The sequence below is a fragment of the Aphelocoma coerulescens genome, chromosome 12, assembly GCF_041296385.1.
Source record: "Aphelocoma coerulescens isolate FSJ_1873_10779 chromosome 12, UR_Acoe_1.0, whole genome shotgun sequence".
NCBI classification, from domain to species: Eukaryota; Metazoa; Chordata; class Aves; order Passeriformes; family Corvidae; genus Aphelocoma; species Aphelocoma coerulescens.
In genome coordinates, this window is record NC_091026.1 from 10,124,860 (window position 1) to 10,144,173 (window position 19,314).

Consider the following 19,314-nt stretch of genomic DNA (forward strand, 5'->3'; position numbering starts at 1 on the left):
ACCCAGACCCCAGCACCGAGTGCCCCGTCCAGTGTTTCCCTGAGCATCTCCAGGGACAGTGACTCCACCACTTCTCCCCTTCCCGGCCCAACTCCTCCGCAGCGCCCGCACCCGCCCGGACCCTCCGCGCGCGCCGCACGCGGAAACGGGCGGGCGGACCCTAAAAACCTGCGCCCCTGCGGGTGACGGGCAGGCCCCGCGCCCAATGAGCGCCGAGAGCGCCGTGACGGGGGCCAATGGCGGGGCGCGGGCGGGGCGCGTCGGGCGCGCGCCGGGAGCCCCGGTAACGCGCGGGCCGCGTGCGAGGAGCGCGGGGCGGCCGGGCCGGAGCTGCCCCTGCGCTGCCGCTGCCCCGCCATGAAGATCGAGGAGGTGAAGAGCACCTCGAAGACCCAGCGCATCGCCGCCCACAGCCATGTCAAGGGGCTGGGGCTGGACGAGAGCGGCGCCGCCAAGCCGGCGGGGGCCGGGCTCGTGGGGCAAGAGAATGCGCGGGAGGTGAGTGCGGGGCCGGGCTGGGCCGGGCCGGGCCGTCTGACAAGTCCCGACAGCGAGTGAGAGTCGTGCCTGGGCTCCCCCGTGTCGCTGCTGCCGTGTGAGATGCGATGGGGGCGATCGGGACTGTACTTGCTCCGTTCCCGCTTGTGCGAGGACGGTGACGGTCTCCCGGGTGTCGGGCGTAGAAATTGGGGTGTTACAGGCAACGGAACCAACCAAAACTTAACAGATTTGATGCAAGTAGGGATTCGAGCATCCGTTTCAATGCGGTGTTCGGATAAAAGCCTCACAGAATCACAGGATGCTTTGGGTTGGAAGAGATCTTAAAGATCATCTCGTTCCAAGCCCCTGCCGTGGGCAGGGACACCTTCCCCTGGAGCAGGTTGTTCAGAGCGCCATCCAACCTGGCCGTGAAAGAGGATCTGTAGAGGATCTGCGGCTCAGATTGATCTCCTGCTTTACTTTCCAACCTCTCTCTGCGTGTGGGACTGCGGGAGGGAAGAGTCAGAGCTCACAGATTGAGTTATCTTGTCTGTGATTTTTAATGTCTGTGTCAGATAAAATAATTGTAGAAATTACGTTTTTCTGATCTTGTTTTTCTTTTTGTGTGCATGAAATTGAAATCTTTACTTTTTGTAAAAGCTATTTTTTCTAAACTCGTTAAGTAGTGTTGGAACAAAAGATGCTATAGCAATACTTGTGTTAACAGTGTAAATACTTAACTTACAGGCATGTGGGGTTATAGTGGAGCTAATCAAAAGCAAAAAAATGGCTGGCAGAGCTGTGCTGTTGGCAGGACCTCCTGGAACTGGCAAGGTACCATTTCTCTATTTTGTTATGAAATAAAATATTTCCAAATCTATTCTAAATTGTTGTCAAAACCGTTTTAGGGTAGTGGTTACAAAATGTTTTCATCTACCAGAATTTTTTTCCAATCAGTGTATTGATATAGTTTCCTACTTTACACTTTTACTTTTGCCATGTCATCGACACTTGCAGTACCCAGTGGTGTGCTCAGCATCTTTAGTGTGAACCCACCTCTTGTAGGGTAGTAAACACAGAGGTAACACAGGCTCTGAAAAAGTTTTAGAAGTTACTTTTATATTTAAAGCCAGAATATTTTTTGTTTGGTTTACTTTTTCCCCCATGCTATTTAAGGCTTTTTGCATCTGTATCAGATGTCAAATTCAAATGCCTAGTATTGGCTCTTTAAGGTTTTTTAAAAGTCTTTGGCCAAAGTCACCTGTGTTGAAGGAGGGTTGTTATATGTGAGAAATGTATGTCAGACAGAATAGTCTTACTATTAAATTGATAGTCGATATATAGAAAGTGATATAATGAGGAAAATTAACTTTGTGGAAAAAGAATCCTTAATTCTCTTCAAAATTAATGTTCTGGGTTTTGTATTTGGTTGTTTGTTTTGTTTTTTTTTTTCTTTTAAAGACTGCCTTGGCTTTAGCTATTGCTCAGGAACTGGGAAGCAAAGTTCCCTTTTGTCCTATGGTTGGAAGTGAGGTCTATTCCACTGAGATCAAGAAAACAGAAGTCCTAATGGAAAACTTCCGACGTGCAATTGGTAAGTTTCAGGAAAAAAAAAGAAGAATTAAGTATTTGCATGATACTTATTTTGCTTTTTTCCAGTCACCTAAAAAATAAGAAGTTTCCAGTGGTCACAATGTTCTCATATTTTTGTATGCTTATTTTCTTCAGTGCTGGTCCTAATTTAGTGAATCTCTTTCACACTTAGTGGAGTCAGGTTTTCTGTTTACAAACTGTAACTTTGTTATTGTATTATGGTTTATACTTCACCAAATTATTCTCTCATCCTCCACATTCACCTCTCTGTTTTGCCTGTGACTGAATAAAGCTGAAAGAAAAAATAATTTTTAGTTTCTTACGTTAGCAGAAATACTTGTAGACAGAAAAATGCTCCTCCCGTTTTTTTTGTTTTTAGTGATTTCACCCTACTAAACAGTCTTAATCAGGAGCTCCCAAACAGCAGCATTAGCCTGACTTACTGTTCCAGCAAGCACAAAGAAAGTTCCATGCCAACTAAACAAACACTTCAACTCAATGTCTTCCTCAACTCTACAGTGCATTTACAAGTTTGATGTAAATTGGCTTTATTTGCAACACAGCCTCAGTGACTGTCTAAAATCTCTTATATGATTGCTGCTGACAGCTGATAAATGCAGACAGAAGTGGCCCTTATTTGTGTGAGGATTGGCTAAAGAGAGCCCAGTTGATTTTAGTCCTGAATGTATTAACAGTTCATTTTCCTGTTTCAATACCATGTTTCCTCTTGGACTTCATCTGGCAGCAGCAGGGTGAAGAAGTCTCTCAGTTCTTCAGTGAAACAAAAGTACTCCTTTGACTTTTATAAGAAAGCAACTTTCAGTAGTCTCTGGTCTTCTGGTTACCATGAAACTGGCAGGGCCTGGGGGAGGGAAGACAGAGACTCAGTAGTCTGCAAAATTTCCTTGATGTGATGAAGTTCCCTGTCAGAGATTTGGAAACCTGAACCAACAGATGAAACTTATGCCATCCATGTTGTCATTTCTAGAGATAGCAGTATTTTAACTCTCTGAGGTTTAACAGCCAGCTACATTGTTAGTTCCCTGCATTCCCTGAATGTCAATAGAGAGACACTTCTAAACAAATATTAGTGTTAATGAAAGATGGAACTTCTTTTATTCCTTTCTGTTGAATTCCATGTCACATTTCCATAACACAGCCTTTATTGAATATTTTTATGAGTGTAAGAAAAAATTCTATGAAATATTTTAAAGGACTAGTAATCACCATTTCTTGTAATGAAACACTTTCCAGTTGGGTTTTAATCTCAGGTAGGTTTTAGCTTCCCTGCTTGATAAAGAAATACTTTACAAGGGTGCATTTTTAAAAAAATGATTCTGTGCAGTGGCAGCTGGGTCTGGGTGCAAGGGAGCCTTCAGCTCACCCGTCCATCAGTACTTGAAGTATTCATTTGGGTATTACTGAGTTTTGGCTTTTTGTATGGTTCCTTGGTAGCAGCTTCTGTGTACATCATCATTGCTCATATCATGGATTTTACTTTCAAGGGGTTTAGTCACCTGATTTTTTTTTAATTATCAGAGAGGTTAATACCAATTTTTTTACCTAATGGTTGGGGTTTTTTTCTTGGAAATTACAGAGTCTGACTGGTTTGGACCCATCACTTTATAAGAAAGTCGGAGTTACTCTGAGTTTACAGAATTTTTATTGTTTAGAGTTTTAATAACAGACTTGACGTAGTCTCAAGGCCAAGTAGTGTTTGGGATGCAGTAGAGAGCTTATAATATGTAAGAAATATAAAAGGACAGAGTGGGAAATGAGGAGATAGAATTGCTGTATGGGTTAAAAGAAATTTAACCTGGGAGAGATTAATCCAGTATAGAGCTCATTAGCAGCTGGTGAAGATGATGATAGCAGCTAATGTTAGAGCTCAGTTGCAATCAAAAATAACTGCTGCAGTAGCCACTTCAATAGTATGACTGTTCCTTGTGTTGCCAGATTGTACCTGCCAGTGAGTGAAGCAAGCACTGTTTAGCTCCATGGAGTGCTGTTGAACCAAAACATGAAATAGCCCACAATTGCTGCCTTGGATTTGTGTCTGATTTGGAAGTAGATCTCTCTAAGAACTCTTTTGAGAATGAAGTTCATAGTTGACACATGCAGATTAATTTGAAATCAAAGGATAATCAGCAGCAAGTTCAAAGCATCAATTACCTTTGTTCAGATCATGTTCATCTGTAAATATTTTCTACAGACACATCTCTTAAAAGCACATTAGTCTGGATTAGAGGCAGGCTTCTGAAGCAAATCCCTGGGTTTGCCCTTGCTGACTTGGCTTTGACTTGTGCTGGTGAACAGAATGAGCACGTGAACTGGATTCTTTTCAGATGAAATGGAACTGGGAGATTCATTGCATGCTTCAGCAGCATACAAATTGTACCCTAAACACAAACAGGCTGCCAGGTTTTCAGAGCAGAATAGAACTTGTGCTGCAAGTTTAAAAGCAAAACAAAAAGAACAAGCAAACCTGGTCCAGTTTGTGACAACAGCAGTTTCAATGTGCAAATTACCATATTGCTTCACACCCCTTGCATATGAGCCGGTGTGATGCAGCCTCGTCTAGGTCAGTTTTATAACTCAAAGGTTCATTAATTTCTGTCTGGTGTTTTGACATACCTGAAAAACATTTTTAAAATTACTGAAATTAACTTCATACACAACTTTTTATGTAGTCTTAAGTAAGAGGAAGCAATCATTTCTTACCAAGAATTTGTCATGTTATCCACAGTTACGCTGTTTCTCGCATTTCATGTCCTGGTTTGAATTTAGGCCCAGTAGAGGGAGACAGACTCGTATTTGTCAGTTCTTTATAGCCCCTATCAGCAGCTCAAAATTACTGGTGAAGTGTCTGATCTATTTCAAAGCAAAATGAAAAGTTACGAAACAAGGAAAGTTTTATAGAGTCACAATACCCTCAGACTGGGCAGGATGACTTCCTTATATCTTGTTACAGCCCATTCTTTATTTTTGGTATGGCATGTGTGCCTCATAAAATACTTTATAGAGTTTCTTCAGATGTGGATTCTTTGAACTTCTATGTAGTTAGAACGTACATAATTGTAGTGGTGGTGGTGATGATAGTGGGTTTGCTTTGAAACAGTCTACCTGTAAATCTCATCAGCTCTATATTATCAATTTAAAATAACCTAGTTATTTAAACAGTAGTTGTGACTAGAACAGAAAAACACAAACTAGAACCAGATACTCTAATGATTGCTTGTCTGTCTGAAAAGTAACAAAGTGAGGATGTAATTTTCAGCTATTTTGAAATAGTTTTAAATTTGCATTTTAGCAGTTTCTGCTAAATCTTGTCTAGCTCAACTTTTGCTATTAACTTGAAAAATATTTGAAATTATACACTAACCCCTTAGTAATTTTATGATGTTCTAGCACAATACCTGTTAATCAATTTATGTAATATTTTTAACTCAGTTGCTAAAATGTAAAGTTTTTTATGGAGTTAGGTTTTTTTTCCTATCTTTTTGTTAACTTTGCAGGGCTTTTCTGATGGTCCAAAAATTGTGTAAAACTCATTGTTAAATTAATGTCACTAGTTTCAGAAGATAATCTGTGTTTCTGGCTTTAGCACAGGGGAAAAAATCAAGCAAATTCCCTCTTTGTGGGAGGGAAAAGAGACAGAGGACCCTAACATTTGCTTCAAAAACTAGTAATAATGAGTAGGAAAAAGTAATTTCTTAAAGTTTAATGAACTTCTTAGCAGGTCAGAACTTGGGCTGAGCTTTCATTCTGATGCACAGGATGAGTATTCTCACTTAAAATTGAAGAAGAGAACAATAATTCATCTTTCTGCCTATAAAAGTAAAATTTTACCATGAAATGTAGTGCAGCCTAACCATATTTTACATTTTGTTGACAGTAAAGCAGCAGACTCCTAAGTGTATACTGAAACTGTTCTAAACAATTTCTTGCAGGGCTGAGGATTAAAGAGACCAAGGAGGTTTATGAAGGAGAAGTCACAGAACTAACTCCCTGTGAGACTGAGAATCCTATGGGGGGATATGGCAAAACCATCAGTCATGTAATTATAGGACTCAAAACTGCAAAGGGAACCAAACAGTTGAAGGTATGTGTGGTAGAGTCTCAGAGATTTCCTTAAGTATTTCAAGTTAGCAGCTTCTATTTTTGGCAGTTCTTGTTTCCATTTCAAGCTCTTGATCTCCATCTCTGTCAAGTGGGGCTGCCAGGAGGCTGCTTTCTTTGGCTAGACAGCTTTATCCTGACTGTTCATGTTTATCTGCTTTATGTAGAATATTTGGATATTGGTCTTGTCTCCTACTAATTGAAATAGGAGATAAACCCATCATCATTTGGTTAGCAGCTGCTGTTATTTCTCTGTTTGGCAGCACATAACTGTATGTCTTCAGTGAGTTAAAGGTGAGTTTTAGTAGGAAGAGATCCTGATGCAGTTTTGTAGATCACTAGTACCACAAAAAATGGGCTGAGCTGGCAATCTGAACTTTGTTCTGTCTCTGTCTGTGATACACTCTGACCCTGGCTATAAATTCATGTTCATGGTAATAAACATACAAGAAAGGCCTTGTTTGGTTTTGTTTTCCTAATTGTCAGGAACCAAATTTTTGAGGATTTGGCTAGGGAAATATTGCCTGTTTAAATATAAATTGTTCTTTCTGTCACATCCTTTCTTTCTGCATGAGGTGTCATGCTCTAGTGAATATTTGATAGAGAACTGGAAATTGAGCTGGTGTGTTGCCAGCTCAGGCCCACTTTCCTTTTGTTTTCTTGTCTCCATTCAATTTCCCTGTCAGACTAGGAGAGAACTAAAAGCTGTCTCTGCTGTTAAGTATCATCTTTCATTTGTTCACTCTGAAGGAAATGAAGAGCAAAAGTGAATAAACATGTACCAAGAGAAACAAAGGCATCTAATGTATTCCACACCCACTCTCCCTCACAGAGCTCCACAGAGGATAAGGACTCAAGAAATCAAGGAACATAATTCAATGCTATAGCCAGATTTTTTTTATAAAAGTTTTCCTAGAAAGCTAGAGAACTACTGTTTCCTAGGTATAAATACATTGTCACATTACTCAGAGGTATGTTTTGTAGCTGGTACCATTATGTTTCTGGCACTGTCACTTCCTTTTGGATAGCAGATTTTTTTGGTAAGACAAGTGAGTTCTGTGCATCTTTCAGATTTATTCTCTATCCCTACTCCAAATGTTACAGCTTTATAAAATCCTAGAGGTGTTGTCGGGGTGAGTTGCAGTTTAATTTTGTCTGGTGGGAGTGAGCTCCAAACTGAATTTCTTTACCTTGATTACCATAACAATATGGAACTGTTTTGACCAACTGTGCTGTTTGCTTGTCTCCAGCTGGACCCGAGCATTTTTGAAAGCTTGCAGAAGGAGCGAGTGGAAACTGGTGACGTTATTTATATTGAGGCAAACAGTGGAGCTGTCAAGGTATAAGAAAAGTTCTGTACTTTTATGCAGGTGTATGTTTCTTGTAGACCTTTCTCTGCCTTTGCCAGAAGGCTCTCTGATTTATTAACCTTAACTGACATGAAATGGTTACATGGAAATTTTAAAAAGAGCCCAGCGCTGTCCTTATCTGGAGAGAAAAGTCTCTTTTGCACCCAAAGAACATGGTGATCCGGTTCACAATTAAGGTCATCTGGCAAGGAAGCTATCACTGATGCTGTCTGGATGAGTTTTCTTTTCTGTAAGATCAAGGCATCTCTTAGGGAAGAGGGGAGAAACCAAGCAACTTTAGTCATTTTCAGGCTGACATGTGCAGTGTATTTAATCTTTCTTTTATCGCTCTGGTATTTTCTCCACAAGATATATACATGTAGAAGGGAATACTGCATTAGTTAGCATTCTTTTCATATCTGATTTAGAAAGTAGTGTATAGTGATACTTGCTGTTTAATGGATGAGCATAATATTTTCTATCATATAATAAATCACCCACCTACAAAGGAGTCTTGAACAGTTCTCCCAATCTCTGGTTAATCTGCTGGATTTGTCCTTTAGCAAGAATTGCATACAGTTAAAAGAAGGGGAGAGAGAAATGGAATATTCTTGCCACTGAAAATATCAGGCGTTTTTCAACAGAGTGTTTGAGCTTTGATCAGTAGATAGGGTATGCCTGTTGCTAAGCAGGGAGTGGGATGTCTGGATTGTCAGCTGAAGCTTGTCAGAACTGGAATTGTGAACTAACCCCGTTATCGAGTTCATGTCACTCAAGGTTTTGGAACTGAAATTAATTCTATACCTGGGTTTCTCTTTGCTGTTCCTCAGAGGCAAGGCAGGTGTGATATCTATGCTACAGAATTTGACCTTGAAGCTGAAGAGTATGTTCCCTTGCCAAAAGGTGATGTGCACAAGAAAAAGGAAATTATTCAGGATGTCACCCTGCATGACTTGGATGTGGCCAATGCTCGACCTCAGGTATCTGACTTCACAGATGAAGTCTTTTCAGAAAAATTATTTGACATAGATGTGATGTTACCAGAATAATTGAGATGTAGGAAGTTGAGCTAACTCACTCACCCGCAAAGATTCCACTGTAGGAAAAGCAGTGGGTGTTACACCTTGAAGGGCAGTCTAGCTCTTCTCTCCTCAGGGAGGTCATGCTGCAGCTGCCTGCCTTTGGGGCCCTGCCATGGAGGTTAAAGATGCAGTTGCTTCCTTAGAATTCATGCACCTGATCATGGAATACTGGTCAGAGTAACACTCTAGCACTACAGAGAACAGTCTTGGAGTTGTAGAAGAGCTTCCACATGGTTGGGATCCACCACCTTCACAGTTAATGCATAATCTAGACCCTGCTCTCTTTCCCTCCACCACTGTGCCCCATCACTTGCAGGAAAAGAGTGATGTGGGCTGTTTCCTTTGCCCAGGAAAAGAGATTATTGCTTTCTCTCCAGAAGGAAAGCTGCCTACAGGTGTGAGGTAACAGCAGCCAGACCTGCATCATTTCATTTCTTGGAAGTTCTGAATGCAAATTAATATATTCTGCTCTGTGTTTATGGTTTCATGGCTGTGAAATGGAAACTGCAAGGACTGAGGTACTAAGTATTTTTGTCTGCTGTGGATTCCACTGATGTCCTCCCTTTGTTCAGAAATGTTTCATAGCCACTTGTTAAACTTCTTTGTGAGTTTCAGTAGAGCTCTGCATGTATTGCAGAAAAAAAAAATAGGAGAATTACTTCTTGCTGTGTCTTGTTCACTCTTGAGGGAATTTTGTCTGTGTCAAAAACAAAGTCATTAACAAGTTTAAAGGCTGGAATCCCTACAGTATAACAATACAACTCTTTAACTTACTTAATTTCAAAATAAACGTCCTTATTTACAAAAAAAATAATTTATTTGATAAAAATAATGGTATTCAAAAGTAATAAAATTTAGACTAATTCTTCCCATATTGACAGGCTGAACACCTACTGTGCATGCAGGCAGTCGAAGTCTCTGTGTTCCCTGACAATTTCATTCCTCAAGATTTTCTCTGTGACAGTTTTTTTAAGAGAGGATATCTCATTTTGATTTTTTATGCTCTCCAAATGAGCAAGGCTGAACAAAGGATGAGGAGGTAGCTAGGTGGTTATGTTTAAAATACTGTTGTGGTGAAATGGCCTAAACTTTGACAGATTATCAAAGACTGCTGATCTAAAATGTCAAGTTAACTGTAAGAAACAACTTCTTTAACCAATTCCTGATCTATAAAATTCCCCAGGTATGTGCTTTATACATGACCTCATAGCTGATCTGTAACTTTGTTTTTCTAGGGAGGGCAAGACATCCTTTCTATGATGGGACAGTTGATGAAGCCTAAGAAAACTGAAATCACTGGTATGAAACCTGTATGGTATTTTGAGACCAATATATTCTATGTGTTTTCCAGTTAGAAAAGGATTAGAAAATAGAGTTACAATATTGAAATGAATGCCTACATAATACATATTCATAAATACTCCGATTTCAAAAAGCAGTGATACAGTTGCTAGAACTGCAGTGGCTGGAGACAGTACAACAAGTTCATGCATATAGTGGGAAAATGTATACACTGCTCTGCACCCATCTTCCTGGGGAGAGGTCAGAATGGCAGTGCCATCCCCCTTCCCACAACATTCCTGCCACAGTGTGAGATTCAGGCTTTCAACAAGGAGCCAAACTGAACAGCAGTAATACACAACATCTAAAAAATGTTGTAGCAACCATACTGAATTTTGGTGGAATAGAAAAATGGCACCTCTGGAACAGCTATCTAAGGACCTGATGCTCCACATGCACTGCTGCTCTTCCTACCTTAACTACAGGTGTTTACAGAAAACAGTATCTACAGACAGATGTGTTCTCCATTTTGCTTTGAAAGAAATGATGCTTCACTAAGTGACTATCTAAATTTAAATCAAAATCTGTGTCAATACCTAACTCAATGGCCATCTTTTGAAGTATTTTGTCTGTCCCAGAGGTTGCTTTGCTTATTTTAATACCAGATTTATTGATGTAATATCTGGCATAGCTTTGAGAGCAGTAGGTTCACAGAAACTTATATAGCCTCTTAAACACAACTTCTTTGCTGAAATAGAGTAAAAAGATTTCATTCTTTCAGTGATGTTCTTTTCAGCTGTGCTTGGAAACTTCAGTAAGTTTCATGTTTTAAACTGATGTTTGACTGACTTCTCCACCCCCTACACCAAACTCCACAAACCTACAACAATCAATTCTTCGTAAGTGTGAGAAATTCAATTTTTAAATAGTTTGTTGCACAGATGGCTCCCCAGTACAGTGTGAAATGCCACAAAATTTTAGTGTTGCAGATATATTCCTTGTGGCAGTAAGACAGGAAACCATGAAAAAGTTCAAGAAGAATTTTCCTTGCTTCAGTCTTTACCTACTGACCTATAGCTCCCTAGCAGAACAACCAATGGTTTCTTTTTGTTCTCAGACAAACTTCGAGGAGAGATAAATAAGGTGGTGAACAAATACATCGATCAAGGCATTGCAGAGTTAGTGCCAGGTGTGCTCTTTGTGGATGAGGTTCACATGCTGGATATTGAGTGTTTCACATACCTGCACCGAGCTCTGGAATCTTCTATTTCCCCCATTGTCATCTTTGCTTCCAACCGAGGAAACTGCATTATCAGGTATGACATCAAAACTTGAATTTTCCAGTTTGCATTGGTCCATAAACCTTGGAATTAGCTGTATCAGTAGAGTTACAATCTTTGAAGGCTTTTGTCTGTGACACTGACACCTGTGATAATCCTCTGCATGAGTTGCAAGGTGCATCAGTGCTCAAGAGCTGCTCATAAGCTTCATGATGGGACAAGCATTTAATGCCAGGCTGACTGAAATTCTCCTTTCCCTAGCACATCTCTCCTCCTCTAACAGCTTCTGAATTGTTTCACTTCCTGGGTGATCTGTAACAGTTACCATTCTTATTGTATACCTCAGTACATCTGTTGCCTGCACATTAGTGACATCAAAAGCACCAGAGCTACAAACCTCTAATAATCATTGTTTCCTGCTTCTGGATTATTTTGCTGTTTACTATCCTAATTCCATCAGACTTCAGCTTCTTGTTCTTATTGTTATATGTGTCACAGTTCAGCCTCTCCCTTTCCCTGCTATGTTGGTCTGGCTTTTTGTGATTCTTGCCAACCAACTTGTTTTTCGTCTTCATTTCACTTTGTGCCTTCACTTTGTGCCTTCACTTTGATATTTTGCACCCACAAAAAGCATTCTTTGCATGTTCAGTAAAAGTGCTCTCCTCTTTCAGGCTCTTTTGTAAGTTCTACTACTAGTTTGTGGTCTAGGACTAATTATATCTAAACAAGCTGTCATTAACAATGATTGCTACTCTTTGAATTGATTTAATTCAGCTGTATAACCAGCTTTTCCTTTCCCTCATAGCGGTTCATCTGGTATTAATCTTCCTCTGTTTGCATTGCTTAGAAGTGAAAATGATAAGTCCTTCAAAAATGTTTAAGGTGGACATTACAGCATTCTCTTTGCAAAGATATAAAAAGACAGTCTTGTAAGAGTAAAGGAAGTAGAGATCTGTCAGCATGGATTCACTGTGGATCTTGTTATGAGAAAGCTGTGATTTAAGAAAGGAAGTTTTCCATGTAACAGTGGCATCTAGTATTGGAGGACCATGGCAAGAGTTGCAGTGCCTAGATACTAGCACTGAACTTAGAATACAGTTCTTTACCAGCACTTCACTGTTTTCACTGTGATCTCTGCAATTGTCATAAATTAAATCTAGGTATCTTTCACTCTCTACTTCACAGCAAATTATGGTGGTCTTGGGAAACCAAGAGTACCTGTGTCTGCAGGCTTTGCTGTTGGGTGTTGTACATCAAACAAATAAATTGGTTGGGGATCTAGATCCTGCCCTGTCCTTCATACAGAGACCTACACTTCTCAGTTTGCTGGATTGCAGGCATGGAATGTAAACCACTGAACTATTCACTGGAGGGACTGGGGAAAGAATGGCTTGCTCAGCAACAGGGCATGTTCTCCAGATGGATGATAGTATATATGATTTCTGCTGATCCTGCTAAACAACTTAGTAAGAATGATTTTTTCCTTGCTGGAAGATACCTTGGAACATTAGATAAGACTGTATTGTGAGATAAAAGGCAGGAAAGCACCTCTCACTATTTTTGAATGGCATGTTTAAGAGCTCCAGCAATAGTATTTGTTTCCTTGGGGCTGTCTGGAATGAGCCTTAGACCAGACTGTTTCCTGTCTCTGACCCATGGGTGTGTGTCTCTGTGGACACACAACAATTGTAAACTAGTATAGTCACTTTCTACTTATTTTAACCCAATCAATGTACTGAACTCAGACTAGTGTGTGATGTCTTTCTGTTTGGTTTCTCCTCTAGAGGCACAGAGGATATCGTATCTCCTCATGGAATACCATTGGACCTGCTGGATCGAGTAATGATTATCCGAACCATGCTCTATACACCCCAGGAAATGAAGCAGGTATGCACAGCATTTTAAAGAACTTGTTACAAGTCCCCAAAGTTGTGCACAGCTTCTGCCTATTCTGTTACTGTAGAGCTGACTCTATGGTCACCAGGGCTTGTGCCAGAAAGCTTCCTGCTTGTTAAAAGCCTGCTTCTCTAGGAGCCAATACAGTGAGCTGATTAAAACTGCACACAACTTCTCTGTCTGACTCCCAGCCACTGAGGAGTTGCTGTGCACATCTGAGGCTGAAAGTGGCATCTCACTTGCAGGAAGGCATGAATTGTCAGCTGAAGAAATCTCTTGCACTGTGTGCTTTCTGTAGTTTGCAGATTTCAGCAGGTAGTGCTTTTTCAGTTGGTACAAGTTGAAGTGTCACATAATGGGATCTCTAGTCCCAGACCTCGGGCTTTTCCCTCATGTGAGACACAAAAGGGATTGAGGAATACAACCTCATGCGCTGCATTTTTGCCTTTATGCCCTGTACTGTAGCTTTAACGTACTGGGGCTGTCTCCTAAAACTGGAAGACTTTTCATGCTCCTCAAGTCAAGTTTGGAAATGTAAGCACAGCAAGTGTTGCAGAGATACCCTTCCAAATGCCTGGAAGTTTTCCTGTGGGGCCATCACAATGTATTGTGTATCGATTATAATGCTTGGTGCCATTATGATGCATTGTGTCAAAGATCCCCCCTCATTAGCGTCTCAATGCCAGGAAGTGACACAATGCAGAAGACATTAGGGTTTACCATGTCAATTCTTTGTATTATTTAAGAGATAGTGTCAGTGGAGGAGAGGTTGTCACCAGATAATGGTCTCCTGCTGCTGAATAAGTGCCAAGGTGAAGCCAGGCATTTATCGAACATAAACGTAGAGGCAAAGCTTCATTTCACTTGGTTTGAGGAGCTTTTCACTGATGCTGTTCTGAACTGTTTTCAGGATGATTTTTTTGTACCTAAAGGACACTTTGAAGCATTAGGGTGTAGATTGCAGTAGAAGCAGCCCAGTGATTTAACAATACAATTAGGTTTAGTCTCTATACAAAACAAATTTTCATGTGTGACTTCTACTCAACCTGGCGGTATTAAAGACTGTGTGGACTGTGTGTAAATGAATTCTGTGTAGTTAGTGCTGTATTACTGTGCAGATAAGATTTCCAGAAGAGTGGGGTAAGTGCTGTTATTACCCTCCCCAGGGCTGAAGGAAAGAAAATGTTCACAGTAGCATTGCCTAAAGCTAAAAATAGAGTCCAGACACTGGGCCCCATAAATCATTTTCCCATAGTCAGATAATCTCATCTTCCCTTAAATTAAGGCTTTTGAATGGCAACTTCTCATGGGAGAAGAGGAGGAGCTATTACATTTAAGTCTGGCTTCTAACTGAGTACAGCTGGGGGGAAGGGGGGTAAAAACAAGGCATCCATAAGTTTAATTCTCTATTTTTGCTCTCATTTGTCGTTCATGTTAAGAAGAAGTTTCTGCAGATGATGTTTCTGTGTGAGACCCTTGCCTTCACAATTGATTCCTTAATCAGCACAGAATCTGGTCATGTATCTACTGAAAGGTTGTTCATAACCAGTTCAAAATATCTTTTTGTGTGTGTTGATAAAGTAGAAATTGCATTGTGAAGTGCTGCTCTGAGACAAAACACACAGTAACCTTGGTGAAACCAGAATAGGGAAAAAATTCACTTTTATGCTTATTCTAGTCAGGTGTTGTTATAATCAAACTTTTTTGCATATGTGCCTCCTGTTGGATATTAGAGGTTATAACTGAGATGTTTTGTTCCTAATGTATTTTACCTGATAAAACACTTGTTTTCCTATTCCATAGTAAATCCATGTGTAAGCAAGCTGGTGGGTTAACAGCTTGGCCCCCAATCCTTCTGTAGTGTTCCACCAGGTTGCTAGATAAAAAGTTATTTTAAAAAACATTGTTAAAGATGTGGCATTTGATACCTTGTTTGTAGCAGATGAAGAACAAAGTAGCACTGTCTGAGTGAAGGGAAGGGGACATCTGGGTGATCTACAAGTAAAAATCTTCAACCTGAAATTGCAATTTGCAGCAGCATTGCCAATATTCAATGTACATATCTCAGCACCAACTTTCTGCCATTTCAAGCCCCTCTCTTACTCTGCTCCCTACCCTGGCTCCCCGAGCGCATTTTTATGGCTTTAATTTAAACGAGCGCTTCTTGATATCTTGTTTACAAAGCTGCCAAAGTGAAAAATACCTGTATTATATGAGGCTTGCAGTTCCAGAGTTATCTCAGCACTACAACACAACATCATTATCCAGTCTGCCCCTTATCACTCAGCTGGTAATACAGACTACCGAGAGACTTGTGCCACTTTTGTTACAGCTTTATATGCTCAGGCTTATTGGTGATATCTTCCTCCCCAACTTTGTAAAGATCTTCAAACTGGTACAAGCCTGAGACTGTTCTTGAAAGATTAGATTCTTCTTAGTGATTTTTTTTTCTTCTTGAAGGAATAGGTGAATCACAGAAAGTAACTTTTTGATTTATTTTACTATCTTCTTGTCAATTGAATAAAAAGTGTTGTGAGCTGCTATGGGAAGGGTGTAGCTTTCTGTAGGGCTTTTTGGAGGGCTCTGCTGTACAGCATCAGTGATACACTGCAGAATCCAGTAACTGGTGTGTCCATAAGACTCCAGCTGCCACTGATTTTCTCATAGATATTTTCCATTTTCTTGTATAAGTTCTCATATTCTGCTCCTTATTAGTAGGTAGGCCTTGCTAGCCATGCAGAGTTACCATGAAGGATTAGCAGTCCAGATGTGTTACTTTACCTTCCCTTTGTGATAATAATTTTTTTAACATTATATTTGCCTGTTCAAAGACTTAAAATTCTACAAATTCATGTTTAGTGGTGAGTTACACCAGGGTAACTCTCCACACCATCTTGTTTTGTAGCATGTCATCTCTAAGCTGACAGTTTATAGATACTAATTTAAGTAATTTAGCATGTTAATTGTTTGGACTCCTACCTCACTTATTCTTCCCAACAGATCACAAAGCTCCGTGCTCAGACAGAAGGGATTAATATCAGTGAAGAAGCTCTAAACCACTTAGGGGAAATTGGTACCAAGACAACCCTAAGGTAAGTTGGGCACACTTTTCTGTTAAGCATGACTGAGTCTAAATCCACTCATGGTAAGATAACTCACTGTTGGAAGCAAGACAAACCTCTCCTTTACAATGACATGGTCTGTTAACAGTCATTAAAAAAAGAGTGGTAATGCTCCTCTTTTCTCCTTTAAAGAATGCATGTGCTGGAGTGCTTGCTGAGTTTTTCTTACTGCTGGCAGAGCTGTGTTTCCCAGCAAATGTCCCACCCCTCCATATCTTCAGTTCCCTGGGATGTGCTGAATTGTAATTGCTCATCTGCCTCTGTTTGATCACAGGTATGCTGTGCAGTTGCTGACCCCAGCTAACCTGCTTGCCAAGATTAATGGGAAAGACAGCATTGAGAAAGAGCATATTGAAGAAATAAATGAACTTTTCTATGATGCTAAATCCTCAGCAAAAATCTTGGCTGATCAACAGGAGAAGTACATGAAATGAAAAGCTTATCATGTTAGATGCTTTAAAGTAGCTTTAACCCTTAGCCAGGGCTGGCTTAGTTATTGAATGAGAAATGTTAATGGTTTGTCTCTTTTGGGACTGAAGAATATTTAAATGTTGGACTGCTTTGTCAGGCCAGAATTAACTATTGAGTGTTCCTACTTCATTATCAACAATAAGATTCTCCATGGTGTGTGTGTAACATCTTAGTCGCCCTTTTATCAGTATATATGAAATTAATAGCTCTTGACCCATCAGCTTTGTCTTTAGATTTCATTACAAAAGAGCTCTAACTGAAGTTGATGCTTAAGAACAGTCTATTTTCGTTATGAATCCTGTTTTAAAATAGTTTCCTTTTACAGATGAGAACTGTTTGGTTTTGAATCAAAGTTTGTCTGAAGTGCTTTATAATAAAAAATGTCAAGAATATTGGAAGTGTGTGTTCACTCTGGGTGTTGGCCTGTCAAAGGAACAGTCAAAATAAATTGGAATTAACAAAGCCAAGTATGAGTAAAATGGATCTGCAACACAAAAATAGATTGGAACTTTTTAAAAGTGTTTACTTCTTTGTAGGGTTTGGGTTTTATTTTCTGAAGACTTCCTTGAAGAATGCAGAAATACATAATAGTTGTCTTGGCCCTATTTAAAGCCTTTCCCCCAGAGCAACTTAAACTTTTCTTGGGTTTTCCTAAAGCAGATTAAATAAAAATTGCTTTCCATCATGATTAGCTTTTTTTTTCCACTATCCCCACTTTCTTGATCACTCAGAATCAGGAAAAAATTTCAAACTAGAACCAAAATCCCACTCTGCACAGACTTTGGATGAACTTCAGCTTAGTCTCATGTTCAAAGTGTGCTTCCTTGTTTTGTAAAGCATGGATACCTGATTGCTTCACAGCACTTTGAATAAAGATTTAGATCCTTGTAACACTGAAATACAAATCTCTGTAACCACATAAATGGATGTATTGGGGAAAAAATGAAGCCTTATTAAGTGAATAACCTCACTAGGTTCCTTATTAGAACCTTTAGGGATTTAAAGCTCTTCTGTACACTACTTAAATAAGCATTTCTTGGGGTAGAGTGGGAAGGGGAAAAATAGTAACTTATCACAGGAGCCCGGTTTTAAGTGCCCTTTTTAGCATCTGCAGAGGGTAAGTTTTCAATTAATACATTTAGCTCATCAAAAATTTAAATCTGTGTTCCTGAATGAGACACTGTCTCACAAATACCAAACAGATACTCAGCCTTCCATGAATCCTTCACAAGAAGTCAGTGTCTCAGTGATACTACATTAGGCAATCACAGGCCTTTTAGGGTTTGAGGGGTTTTTTTGTTATGTTTTAGAGGTAAAATCCACCTCTGTTTTCATTTTGCTTTCCTAAGAGTTTTTCTTCTGAGACTTCGTGGTAGTTAAAGAAGCTGAAATTATCACAAAGCCATAGCATGCACGTTTGTATAAAATATATTTACATGGCTTAATTGCTACATAGCAAATGTAACAAAGCTCCCTTGTTAAATCAGAGTTCTGCCTTCTAAAACATGCAGGAGCTCAGTCATCATCTCTTTGGGGAAGGAGTCCAACTGCTAAAAATCTCTGTCCTCACCCCTTTATGCTCTAGAGGCTTGTCTCTTCCTTGTGCTGAAGTGCTGTTAGTGGAAATTGCTAATGATTTTTCAGCTCCAGAAACTGGACTGGACAGCAGAGACCGGTGGGGAGAAAAAAATAGAGCTGGAAGCAAGCTGGGTAGTTTGGATTTAATAATATTTTGATCACATTCTGCTATCTTAGTCATGTAAAAACCTGTCCCATTCTTCAAAGTAAAATTCAGTAGCCTTGTCAGCCAGCCCTAATTAGCTTTTGTACTTTAAATAATCTATCTACTCCTTTCTCTACATCTGCAACTAAACAATAGTGACAGATACATTTAATGAATGATTTTTGGTTTATCTGTGAATATTTTTGGCCAGGGAGCATTCCTGCTTTCAAACCTAAAAATCCACTCTCTTACTGACTCCAAATGAACAAAGATTACAATTACACCATCAGACTAATTTTCACAGTGCTTCTAAAATCTCTTTTTACTGTGGCTGGATGGCACATCCTGTTTTAGTGCTATGGCAGCATAGAAAGAGACAGTGAATTAAGCTACTGCATGATCAAAATTGAACTTTTTTTTTTTTTCCTGTTGCAGTTTGAAAGTCCTTCTTGGCAATGATGAATGTAGTTATTTAAGAATATAAGTACCATTTTTCTTGGAGTTTTTTGAAATATCTAACTGATCAATTTAGAAAGAAGTTTGAATAAGCCCTAAATAACTCTGAATGCCAGAGCAGTTCAAAGGCCCAATCAGCGTTTGATGGCATTGGCTTTTTAGTGATAAATTTGTCTCTGTTCACTCAGCAGCAACAGACCTACGGGGGCAGTGAAGGGTGGTTACCTCCTGGAATACTGAAATCTTAAGACCATTGTTCCCACTTACCATCAGCAGGAAGGGGCAGAAACTCTTGGTTCTCCTTTAGCAAGCCAATTGTTTCTTTGCTTACAAAATGTTCTTTATAAAAAAAAAATTCAAGCTCTGTAAAACTGGGGGAAAAATATCTGTTCTCACAACTAGTAAAACAAGTGATTCTCTGTAAAACTCAAGCTGGGTAGCCTGCCAGACCTCAGATACAAG

At 39.7% G+C, this 19,314-nt stretch overlaps 1 protein-coding gene and 1 long non-coding RNA gene across 3 annotated transcripts in view; one reads left to right on the forward strand and one right to left on the reverse strand.

Moving 5' to 3' along the window:
- Positions 1-265: 265 nt before the first annotated feature.
- Positions 266-17,065, forward strand: RUVBL1 (RuvB like AAA ATPase 1). The gene is made up of 11 exons (XM_069027896.1): positions 266-498; positions 1,228-1,314; positions 1,942-2,074; positions 6,024-6,175; positions 7,443-7,532; positions 8,372-8,521; positions 9,859-9,922; positions 11,022-11,220; positions 12,969-13,071; positions 16,081-16,172; positions 16,477-17,065. The coding sequence occupies exons 1-11, from the start codon at positions 358-360 to the stop codon at positions 16,634-16,636; spliced, it is 1,371 nt and encodes a 456-aa protein (XP_068883997.1). The 5' UTR covers positions 266-357; the 3' UTR covers positions 16,637-17,065.
- LOC138117516 (uncharacterized) overlaps positions 2,081-19,314 on the reverse strand; it is a 31,336-nt gene continuing 14,102 nt past the window's right edge. Inside the window, exons 2-4 of one of the 2 annotated variants that reach the window (XR_011154687.1) lie at positions 4,795-4,944; positions 4,602-4,707; positions 2,081-2,935 (exon numbers count right to left, since the gene is read on the reverse strand). This is a non-coding gene — a long non-coding RNA (uncharacterized lncRNA). Of the gene's footprint in view, positions 2,936-4,316; positions 4,708-4,794; positions 4,945-19,314 lie in introns of those variants that run through there. The other variant, XR_011154686.1, reaches the window with a different exon arrangement.

Bases quoted from the DNA above. Each gene is read 5' to 3' on its own strand.
- RUVBL1 (XM_069027896.1), top strand. From the start codon at position 358: ATGAAGATCGAGGAGGTGAAGAGCACCTCGAAGACCCAGCGCATCGCC. The intron at 9,923-11,021 runs GTATGAAACCTG...TTTTGTTCTCAG, and splicing joins TAAGAAAACTGAAATCACTG to ACAAACTTCGAGGAGAGATA. The intron at 11,221-12,968 runs GTATGACATCAA...TTTCTCCTCTAG, and splicing joins CGAGGAAACTGCATTATCAG to AGGCACAGAGGATATCGTAT.